The sequence below is a fragment of the Parasteatoda tepidariorum genome, chromosome 5, assembly GCF_043381705.1.
Source record: "Parasteatoda tepidariorum isolate YZ-2023 chromosome 5, CAS_Ptep_4.0, whole genome shotgun sequence".
Taxonomy (NCBI): Eukaryota; Metazoa; Arthropoda; class Arachnida; order Araneae; family Theridiidae; genus Parasteatoda; species Parasteatoda tepidariorum.
The window spans coordinates 10,969,912-10,982,394 of record NC_092208.1 but is presented as its reverse complement, the minus strand read 5'-3'; the positions used below and the strand labels follow the sequence as shown (position 1 = coordinate 10,982,394).

General features: G+C 30.6%; 1 protein-coding gene across 4 annotated transcripts in view; it reads left to right on the top strand.

Annotated features, from left to right (window-relative positions):
* The window catches only part of LOC107455153 (protein trachealess), a 337,778-nt gene that overhangs the window by 236,857 nt on the left and 88,438 nt on the right, over window positions 1–12,483 (top strand). For all 4 annotated transcript variants that reach the window (XM_043046105.2, XM_071180991.1, XM_071180990.1 and 1 more), the window contains one exon: window positions 8,780–9,018. In XM_043046105.2, the coding sequence (XP_042902039.1) occupies window positions 8,780–9,018 (239 nt within the window). The remainder of the gene's footprint in view (window positions 1–8,779; window positions 9,019–12,483) is intronic.

The following is a 12,483-nucleotide window of genomic DNA, read 5'->3' as shown; positions in this document are numbered from 1 at the left end:
TACAACAGGATCTCCATAACGAAGACCAAGTCCTTTTGTAGCAAGCCATGTTTGGCCACGGAACCCAAAACATTTTAGTTACTTGAAAAACAATTTTAGGAAGCTCACTAGACTTTTAAAATAATGTCATTATTATTTAAAATAATAATGAAAGTAAGCTATAACTTGAATCTGTTAAAAACGACTAATGACTTCATATTAAATCCAGAAAGAATTAATGTAAACGACATTTAATTGTTTACATTCTTAAACAACTTGAAAATAAATATTAATATTAAATGAATATGGTTTTTACTAACCCTCGATTCATAAGAATGCATGGAAGATTTAGGAATGTTTGTCTAATGATTTGAAAAGATACTTAGATGTTCCTCTTTCAATCTCTCTAACTTTAAAAGTTATAATTGTTTATGTACTTTGTACGTACAAAAATTCGTATTTGTATGAACAAATGTTTTGGAACTAAGAGCTAAAATGACGTTAAGGAATAAGAGTAGCAAATGATTCATAAAAAAAATCAAATAATAATTCATAAAAAAATTGAAATTTTGGCATTGTTATTCCGAATTAAAAAAATATTAATTTGTTTTTTTTCTTACTACAATCAAAATAGTTCTGCTTCTTTTAATGAATATAGTACTGTTTCCATCGTTATTAATCTTTTAAAAAAAGAATTAAAAGCAGTATTTTTTTCATTTTAGTTTATAAAATATTTAAAATAAATCTCAAAAATATAAAAATAATTTTAGAAAAATTTTATGAATTTTAATAAATTGTTAGTTTTAAAATATTTTTTAACATCTAATTAAAATTTATTATTAACATTTTTTATAAATACTACTAATCTTTGTTTAGAACTAGTTTATTAATAATTATTATTTTAGCAATATCAATATTGCTAATATAAAATGTCTTATGCAGCATAATATGTGTTAAAATCTTTTTGACGTAGAGCTAACAGTAAGAGGTTTTCCTTATTCTCTTCTCTATTAAGAAATTTCAATGCTGATAATCATGCTACTGAGGCTCTAAATTGTCATCGGCAAGAGTTCCATTTCCGCAGGCGACTTGAAGCCCTCCTATCTTCAAAACAATGGGCTTTCGCTGCTAAGAAAAGATAATATATATATATATAGTAAATGGAATTCATAAAATAAGTTTAAAATGTTGAGAAAACATGGAAAAAATTACAGAACAATGAAAAAAGGAAAAAAGAAAAAAATAATAAAATCCGAAAAAAAGGAAGAAAAAAATTAATAAAATTATTAATTTTCATTAAAATTAATAATTTTATTAATTTTTTTCCTTTTGTTTCGTTTTTTTTCTTTAGATTTGTATTATTTTTACTATTATTTTTTTTTCCTTTTTCCCTTTTTTCACTGTTCTGTAAATTTCTCCTTGTTTTCTCTACATTTTGAACTTATATAAAGATGATAATTACAAAAGCTATAAGATTTTTAAATTCTTTCTAAAAACATACGAAAGGCCAAGTATGGCGGCCAAAGCTGATTCGAAAATCAAAACGGAATCTCACTTATTGTTGTCTATGAGATTGAGAGCAGAAACTGACCATAATCCATGACCAAGGGGGAACAGGAAAAAAATAGGGATTTCTAAGCGTATAATCTAGGGGGTGAAAGGGAAAACATGTGTGTGGAGAAACATTGTAAAAAGCTTTTCCCCCAAAAAAGGGAGAAAGGAAGAGGAGGTGTAAAAATGATTCCACAGAAATCACGGACACCTACTATGTTGTACTCCACTCCCACCCCCCGATGTTGAGACAATCAGAAAAGTATGAAGACGAAAAAACTAATGAAAAACTTGAGTGTTAGTTTTATCTTTGTTGGTTTTTATTCTTGTTCGTTCTTTGGAACATTTTCTTTTATTTGGAAAATAGGTTATGCTGGTTTTGTATTATCTTTATTTTTCTACTCAAAGATTCAAACTACTATGACTGATACAAGTTAAATAAAAAGAAAAATCTTCCGCTGCAGATTTAAAAATTATTAGTTTTTTTTCCTATTGCTTTACATTCGTTGTACATTATTGAATGTTAATGATTAATAACGAAATAACACCACATTACTTTTATTATCTGACAGATGAAAAAAAAATTAATAATGTCATATCTTTAAGGCAAGTTTAAATTTATTTACTTTTAACTACGTATTTAGACATTTTAAAAAAAATATATATATTTTTTTAGAATTATAAAATTTCTTTCCCTTTAGAAAAAAAATTAATGCTTTTAATTCGTTTATTCTTTTTTATTTGTATTTTTCAAAGTATTTCTTGAACATTAAATGTACTTTTTTTTTTATCCTCATTGACAACTGATATTGAAATATTTAATCTTTTATCCTCATAACCACTTTAAAAGCCCTTAAAAATCATTTTTAAACCTAATTATTTGTTTATATATAGCTTTAAAAACTAAAACATTTAAAATAAATAAATGCAAGAAATTAAGAATACGTATGTTTTAAATACTTCATTTAACTTTCATTCAGAATTGAAAAGGTGGGTTTAAGCATTTATGCATAAATTTTAAAATAATAATAAAAGAATAGGTATATTTGACTTGAATAATATTGAAAAAAATTATTTGAAGAAAGTGATAATAATACTTACATACGTTGATAATACTTTTTTGAAGATTTGTTGACAACTGCTTATAAAAGAGGAAATTACAATAAAAAGAGGTCCAATTTTAACACTACATGTTTGTTGATAAGAACATATTGAACTTAGAAATTAGAAAAAAAATACTATTCTGTGAAAGTGGTGAAACATATTTGTTGATAAGGCACATTTCTGAACTGGAAGGGTTAATCTATATTAACAAATATGAGAAAAGGGAGTAATTTGCAAATTATTTTTTTAATAAATCTTGTTGATAAATCTTTTTAAACTGGACACTTGATGGGGAAATGTCTAAAAACCACTATGGTAAAAGATGATAATAGGGTAAACTAACCAGTGAAGGAACACTTAAGCTTCGCTTACTTTTTAAAAAATCATATTAATTTCAAAATTCGTAATTTTAGTTAAATGACAATGTCAACATATTTGTTACTAAATGCAAATTATGTAAAAAAAATTATAGAGAGCTTACATAGTATTGTTTTAAAGTTTTGGAGGTTCAAATAACAAGTAGTAAGAAGACCAAGTGAAGGAACAGTTCTTACCAGTGAATGAACATCCAGTAAAGGAACACTTAATTTTGCTCATTTTTTAATGCTCTTTATGAATTTATAAGCCATACAAATATTTAAAAACAAGCCTATTCCTGAAATTATAGCATATAAATACTTGGAAAATGTTAACTTTTTTTTGTAATCATGAATTGAAAATTAAAGTGTCAATATATTAACACATACTGTTCATTCACTGGGAAATCTATGCCCAGTAAAGGAACATGCCTGTTCCCTCACTGGTTAGAAGTTGTTTTTCGTATTTTTAACATACTTTTGATGCGGAACATCACTAAAGGTACAAGAAAATTAAAGTTTATCTTTTATTTTCATTAACTTAGAAAAAAAACCAGTAAAGGAACACTTGTTCCTTCACTGGTTTTTCATCGTTTGGTGATCCAGTGAATAAACACCCCCTTATCTCAGTACTTTATTATGCTATGATGCTTAAAAAAAATAAAACGTAACTTCAATAACTATATTTTGAATTCTCTTTTTCACAGTGAGAAAAATAAAACTATTACATGCAATTAATTCCACTTCAAACATATAAATACAAACACTCACCTTATAATTTTTTCAAAGAAACAAGGTGTTGCAGAGATAATAACAAATTCAAAAATTTTTCCAGAGAAGTCTATTTGACCAGGTAATCCAAAACATTGCTAGATGACTTCCTATTGTTTGGCAGTAAGCTATTGTTACCAATCAATCTAAAGAAAAACTTTCAAATTCTTATTTTTAATCAATATATATGAAATGTTCCTTCACTGGTTGGTTTACCTTACATGCATGTTGAAAAAACTACCTGACTTCTTGGACCACTTTGAGAAAAGTGGATAATACAAATGTTTTTCTTTTTTGTAAGCTTGTTTGGATGTGATTGAATATCTGATGATAAAAGACTTAAGGGAGTGAGTTTTTTTGCCAAAAAAACAATAAAGCCATAAATTGGGTACCTAAAACTTAAAGATTTATGCTTATCCTACATATTGCAGAATAGATATTCTGAACTTTAAAGTGGACAAATAGCATAATTTTTAAAATCATGAAATATTTTAAAAGGAACCGGATGTATCCACCTTGATGAAAAACATTAAAATTAGTGAATATTTTTATTATTTTGTATATTTTTATCAGTCTCAATAGTATATCATTAGAGAAGTTTTTCAAATATTACAAAATTGCATCATGACGCTTTTCTTTTTTTTCCCCTCATGAAACTGCTGCTTTCTTCATAAGAATCTTGCGCCATTTTCATAATGGGATAACCGCAAGTGACGTAGTGTGACCTCTATCCTGATTAGTTGATGAAATGTGGCATTTGTTTACGTTAGCAACTATTCTTTCCATTCTATTTCGAGTAAGCCTAGCCCGTCAAGTATCAATAGTCTTAAGTGACACAATCTATATTCTTACATAAAGATTATTTCATAAATATTTCAATTCTTTCGCAATATATTTCTTACTTAACACAAAGACAGGCATGAAGTCATGTAGAACATAAACTAATTATGTTCCGAAGTTGCCAGGTACACAAAACAAAAATATATCACGGTTACAATAAAATGCATAAACAAATAATAAGTTTTGTATAAGACATAAATGAGAAGGAATTATATTTCAAAAAATTCGATGTGCGATTCGGCACTGTATTTTAATCAACTTCAAGTTAATTAACATTCTGACTTATATGGAGATACTTAGCTTAACTTTAAGACGCCATTTTGCTTAAAAATGATCAGTTAGTGCTGACGTCACTGGGAGAGGGGTATTATGATCTTTTTGAAGTGCTGGAACCAAATAGCATAAATGGAAATGGATAGCGAGATAAAAAGAAAACTTAACCTAACAACCATAAATAACTGTTGCCAACTCGGACGAAAATTATGAAAATAGAATATCATTGGATGAAAAGTGTTACTTTGGATAACGACAGGCGTTGTAATGAACTACCTTAATTTAATATTCTATTCTGTTTAAATTATACAGAATTCAACTTAATAGTTAAGGCCGTGCAAAATTTCGTATTTTTGAGATGCATAGAACAGTAGTGGAAGATTTAACTTATTTCATAGACAAAGTTTGAATGCTTCACATTTTTTACTCAAGTGAAAATACGTGAACAACATTCAATCGAGTTGATCTCCTTCCTCTTCTGCCGAAAAAAAAATATTACAACCATGACAAATGTGTGTTTGGAATTCCATTTAAACCAAACAAACTCAAAAACTCATTTTTCATTCCTTCAATCGTACTTTTTCATTTTTTATTTTATATTTCAAATCTAGAACTGACCATAGAATAGAGAGAAAAGTTGACACGAAGTCGAAAAATTCGAGCGTGGATGACATCACGCAGAGTTTGTTGAAGTCTCTCACTTGTCGACCGACTGTCTTTGACTTGTCTTCACCCAAAATCACAAAAGGGAGAGGAACCGGTGTTCCTAAGGGAGTGACACATCCACCCAGCCACCCTATTTCGAATGCACCCCCAGAAAATTTCGTTTGAAGGGGGTCGGGTATCGAATGGTTGGCAGGGGAGAAGGCAATGGCAATTCGGCTTAGTGAATACAACACCTATATGCACGCTGGGGACTTGAATTGGGTGAAATGCTGACCATTTTGAGTCTGGTGAGGAAATAATAAAAGGAAGCCCCGACACAAAATTGTGTTGAGCGGTGATACGTCGCATGGCAATTAAGAGATGACACAGACAGACCAGAGGTAATGATACAGACAGCTTAAGGACACAGATTAAATAAGGAAAATCATCTAAATTTTATATTAATGTATTATAGTGGTGATACGTCGCGTGACAATTAAGAGACGACACAGACAGACCAGAGGTAATGATACAGACAGCTTAAGCACACAGATTAAATAAAGAAAATCATTTAAATTTTATATTAGTTTATTATAGTTGTGATACGTCGCATGACAATTAAGAAATGACACAAACAGACCAGAGGTAATGATACAGACAGCTTAAGCACACAGATTAAATAAAGAAAATCATCTAAATTTGATATTAGTGTATTATAGTGGTGATAAATCGCATGACAATTGAGAGACGACACAGACAGATAAGAGGTAATGATACAGACAGCTTAAGCACATAGATTAAATAAAGAAAATCATCTAAATTTAATATTAGTGTATTATAGTGGTGATACGTCGCATGACAATTAAGAGACGACACAGACAGATCAGAGATAATGATACAGACAGCTTAAGCACACAGATTAAATAAAGAAAATCATCTAAATTTTATATTAGTGTATTAAAGTGGTGATACGTCGCATGACAATTAAGAAATGACACAGACGGACCAGAGGTAATGATACAGACAGCTTAAGCACACAGATTAAATAAAGAAAATCATCTAAATTTTATATTAGCGTATTATAGTGGTGATACGTCGCATGACAATTAAGAAATGACACAGACGGACCAGAAGTAATGATACAGACAGCTTAAGCACATAGATTAAATAAAGAAAATCATCTAAATTTTATATTAGTGTATTATAGTGGTGATACGTCGCATGACAATTAAGAGACGACGCAGATAGACCAGAGGTAATGATACAAACAGCTTAAGCACACAGATTAAAAAAAGAAAACCATCTAAATTTTGCATTAGTGTATTGTTCAGTTCTTTTAAATCTTTCAGTTTGATTTTCAGTTCTTTCTGAACCCAGCAAAATACCAGAAATTTTGGTATAAGGTCCACCCTAGAAAAAGTTTGCGAGTGTGGTAACATCAAAAATAAGCTAGCTCCACTTTTCATAAATTAAGGCTAAAGAAGTGCACTCCGGATTGTCTATAGCTTAGAGTGAATGAAAGCATTTAAAGTGAATGTAAAGTCAGTTAAAGATAACGCGCAATAGTAATATATTGATATTTAGTGAGGGATGGTCAGCTTAATAAAGATATGAGATTCTTTAGGATAAATATTGTTATCGTTCCTCATGCATGTGGTTGCTAAGAAATGGAATTTTAAAAACACGATTTTCTAAAAATTCGTTTTCTCAGAAGCTGTTTGACCGATTTTGCTCAAATTTCGTACTTTCCCACGAAAAATTAAATTTTTTAAAATAAAGTATACCTCACAACTCACATTTTTGTTCGACTATTATTAAATAAAATAATAAAAAACAATAAATATTTATTAAAAGTAATTTTTGTGGAATTATCTTTGGATAAGCGAATTTGATTATTTTGTTCAAAAATATTTCAAATCACTTAATAAATTCTCGATATGGTGAGATATGTAAAAAGCAAAATTAACATTAAGAGATCCTAATTTTGGACAGTTCTCCAGACGAAACAATTGGGACCAGATTTCTCAGATTGCAGCTATCTCTTATATTCTGGATGGTGAAAAATCCAAATCCGTCAACAAAAAAAAGGTGCCTTTATTTAGATAAATTACGCTTTTGTGTTTGATTTCGTAACTTAAAATATCGTCTACACTAACTAATTAGTATATTTGATGTCACCCCCCACCTTTCAAGCCATTAAGATTGAGTCCTAGAACGTGTAGATCCGATCATTAAATCATTAGTTATTCAGGGTAGTCCATTTTGGGGGGGACACTATATGTTAATATGGTATCTGACAAGTTATAGGGCTAACAAATTTCATGGTCTCCTTTGAATCCATTGCTGCTGTTGATAAAATGCTTAGAAGTAGTGAAAAGCAACGACTCATGACAGCTGCGCAGCAATTTGTCTTATGTTTAAAAGACTGCTGCCACTATCTGTCATCAAAGCCTTTCGCTCTAGCTTTTTCATGATTGCATACCTTTGAGCTCGACTTTACGTTTAATTTAAAAGATTTCGTGTAAACTAGTTAATCAATTCAATGCAATTTTCCGCACTTTCTTATTACTTTGTTTAAAAACTCTGAAAGGTGCTTCTATAGCTCATCTGTTTTTAACCCTATCACCCATTCTTTATTTTCAAGAACTAAATGTTTGTTGGTTCTAAGCTTTAAACCGCAGTCCACTTGTCCGTTTTCTAGCTCTTCTTAAACACACATGTTTTTGAATCACACCAACATAGGAAATATAAAACATGCATTCAAAAGTTGATTATCTATCCAATGAATTCTTAAGATTTTTCATTCCGCCACAGGAGGTTCAATGGTACAACTTGTACAAGTCTTGTACGAGTTATACTTAAAGTCTTGTACTTAACAACTTGTACTTTTTTAATCTAAATTATTACCATAAAAGCCTCCCATGGTTAACCTGGTGGCAAGGGGACTTTAACCCATGATCCGTCTACTATTGAAGATATTTTTACGTCAGCACTGTGGTCGGTGCAAGCCGGATGCAGATTCTTATCAACCAGCCATTGCAGGGATTCGAATCTGGTTCACCTCATTGGAATGAGAACGCCTTATCCCCTGAGCCATGTCGAAAATAACGAAATATGGTTCAAATATTGCTGAACTGACTTTGCTGAATCGAATGCATAGTTTTTTTGCTGTTGCTCAAAATCTTATTCAATACTCTGTGATGCATATGTTTAAAAAAAAAAACAATTCGTGTTTTCTAAGCGTTGTTTATGTTTTGTAGCATTTTGGAGATGCGAAAGGAAAAGTCAAGGGACGCGGCCAGGAGTCGGCGTGGCAAAGAGAACTATGAGTTCTATGAATTAGCCAAGCTGCTACCCCTGCCCGCTGCCATAACTACCCAGCTGGACAAAGCATCGATCATTAGGCTCAGCATCTCTTACCTCAAGCTCAGAGATTTCACAGCTCACGGAGATCCTCCATGGAACAGAGATTCTCCCTCCAATTCTAAAGCCATGAAAGGTAGGCAAAAACATTTCGAAATTATGAATTATTACTTAAATGTCTTTATCACTAGCCATAAATGATCACAAGATATGAATTATCAGATTACTATTACGAATTACCACTAGTTATGAATTATCAGGTCACTATTATGAATTATCAGATCACTATTAGGCATCATCAGATCACTATTATAAATTATCACTAGTCATGAATGTTCAATAGTTTTGAAAGATAAATGTTCAAACAATATGAATGTTCAATAGTTTTGAACATAATTTGAAAACATTCAGATTTTCTTTGCCTAGGAATGCGTTATCTCCAAAAGAACAGAACATTAATGAATTAGCTCAGTTTTCAAATATAGCTGTTTTTCAATGAAGAAAAAAGTTTGGCAAACATTTTCCTTATGCTTTATGTTTCTAATGGCTGCTCTTTTAATTTTACTAGACTTTCAGATAGCATGTTTTTTTTTTCTCTAAAACTCTTAAATTAAGATTGGTTATGAAATATTGCAACTTTTTAAATAATTTTTAAAGCAGGTTATATTACCGTAGAAAAAATACATTTTAGGATTCCAAAAATGATTAAAATGTTTTTCGAAAATTACTGTATAAGTCTATTTACTAAATTGTTCTTTTCAAATCATTTTCCGAATATAAGTGTTCAGTTGATGTATTGCTGATTAATAAAACAAAACATGAATAATGACAATAAAATGATTTAAATCGTCGCATTGAATTTTTCTTAAACTGACCTAATGATGTTTAACATTTTTACTTAATCCTTGATAACCGATCTTCGTCATAACATGCCTATTATTTAGCTAACTGACAGATGGCGTTCCAAATGACGTCACACAAGAAGTCTGACGTCAATTGTTTATCGTCCGGTCAGAGAATCAGCCTGTAGTCTGTAAATGCATGTGATGATCATGAATAACTTTCAGTTATGAATAAGCACGTATTATAAATTTTAAGAATATGATCATTAAAACAATTTGAGGAACAATTATCAATAATTCCATAAGGTATAGCCTGAATAGATCACGGAAAAGCTTTGAAAAATAATTACTAACATTCCTCGCAAACCTATGTCCCCGAAAAAAGAAATTGATGCTCATATATCCGAGAGATATTCATAATAACAGAATAATTACTGAACTAAATTTTTGTCATGGTTACGTATGAAGGATGATTTATACAGAGGCGCCTTTAGAGGGAGATCAACAGCAAAAGAATTGGATACTCATTTTAAAGAATGTCCACAGCCCTCATCAAATGTCCATCTAGCAAATCCAGCATCTTCGTTGAAATGAAAGTCTCCGGAAGTCGGGGTGAATCTGAAGGGTCATTTTGCGACCCAACCCTTTCGAAATGAGATTAAGAAGTCCCATTCTGGAGCCGATGACCAGCCAGCAGAAAAATCGACTGAATCAGCCGCCCCTTTTGTTCTCTGGGAAAAAGAGTTTTATACTTAATGAAGGCCTAATCAGTCCGAGGGACACTTAGACCACCCCATAAATTTCGCCGTCGCCCGGGAAAGGGGTTTTCCGTGTGACTTTTGGTAATGAAACACGGTAATTCAGTTTATGAACTCCGGACGAATCACCGTTTTTTTTTCTTCTTTTTTTTTTATTTTCGTCGTTCGATACGATTGCAAGGATGAAGAAAAGTTATCAGTGATGCATCAGCATATGTATTGATTAAATACCGTTGCGATGATAGATAGTTTATCTTAATCAGTGATAATCGCAGACTTGAAAAGAATGATGTTTTTTCCCAAATGCAAATATGGTATTGTTGCATGGTTTTATGTGCTATACTACTTTTAAGATTATCCAAATAATTTAATAGTAAGTTTTCTCTATTTATTTTTTTTTTCAATTTTTTGTAAACAAAAACAATTGATATGAGATATTGGAAGTGTAAAAAATTATCAATTTGCTTATTGAGTAAATATTATTTTAATTATGCAAAGTTATAGAAATGTGTCACGATTTTAAAAGCATGTTCGTAAAATAATCAAGTATTGAAATAATTTTGTAGTCTTCTACGTTGACTTACCTTACAAGAGAGCTAACTGTTATTGCTCTATTAGTAAACAAAACAAAAAAAAACGTTATCTCACTTCTTTTTGATTTAAAGGCAATGTAGAATAAATGTGGGGGGGGGGAAGAGAATGGATGATACTTATGTAGATTAGTGAATTTGGGCAAAATATCGATGAGACAAAATGTTTCCATAGAAATTACGTTGACTGATTACCTAAGTTCCACAATGTGACATGGACGAAGCCTCGTAAATTTAAATTTTGGTGTAAACAGAATTTCTCAATTAAAGAAGCTTGGTTGGACAGAAGCCCTTGGGAATAAATATTCACCTAAAAAGAATCCTACAGGGAGAGAATCTCACTTGGGCAGAATCTCACGTGGTCAGAATCACTCGGCAGATATTCCCTTAGACAGAATTTCTCTATTTTAGAATCTTGCGTACACAGAACCTAACAAGAAAAGCGTATCATGTAGACAAAATAAAGTGTATATGGAAAGTAATGTAAACGGACTCTTTCGGTTTCAAAATCTCACTTGAACAGATTATCTTAGATAAAAAAAAATCCCGCAGACAGATTCTTAAGGATAAAAAATATTATATGCTTGTATGTGATATAAATAAAAGTGTTCTTATTAATTCTTGCTCAATTCAGAAGAATTCGAACACTTGTGCAGAAACAATTACGATAACACCACCATGTAATCAATAAAATATTTCTGGATATTATGCTCTCTTCTAGCTGAAATTTCAGAAACTACAAAAGAATTAACTGGAATAAAGACTAAAAATATTGCAAAAATTTCGCCTATAAAAAAGTATTTCTTAACACTACATTGCTCCTAACCCATCGATAAGCTTTTCTCTTTAATATTTATTCTATATTGACGAATTTATTTTTCAAGAATTTGAGACTAAAAGCCTTAAGTTTACTGAAATTTTTTTTCTTCCCTCATTGCAAACAAAATATGAAATTTTTTTTCCAATTTCTTTTTTAAACTCCTATCAAATAAAGAAAAAAAAACACTTTCTTTTTAGAAAGAGAAATAAGAAAAAAAAAATAAATAAACAAGGGAAAATAAACAAAACAGATATCTCATATTGAGCAAAATATCCCTTTCCAACTTCGACAGTACAAGAAATAAAGCATTTTTCTCACCATCTTTACTTATGTTAGGTCTTTACTTCGTTGGCGAGGAATTGTAACTACATAAGAGCCCATGTTCGCCAATAGAAAAAAAAATATTGTTTGCATTGAAGATAGTCTTTATGAAAAAGCAATATTTACGATGATTGAAAAGCCTCAGCTAGAACCTACAATGCGTTATTGAATCTAGAAAAGAGGTGTCGGATAGTTTAAACGAAAGGATATATCAGTTTTGCATAAGCAAACAAGTATTGACAAGACTACTGCAGTATGGGAGAATGTTCC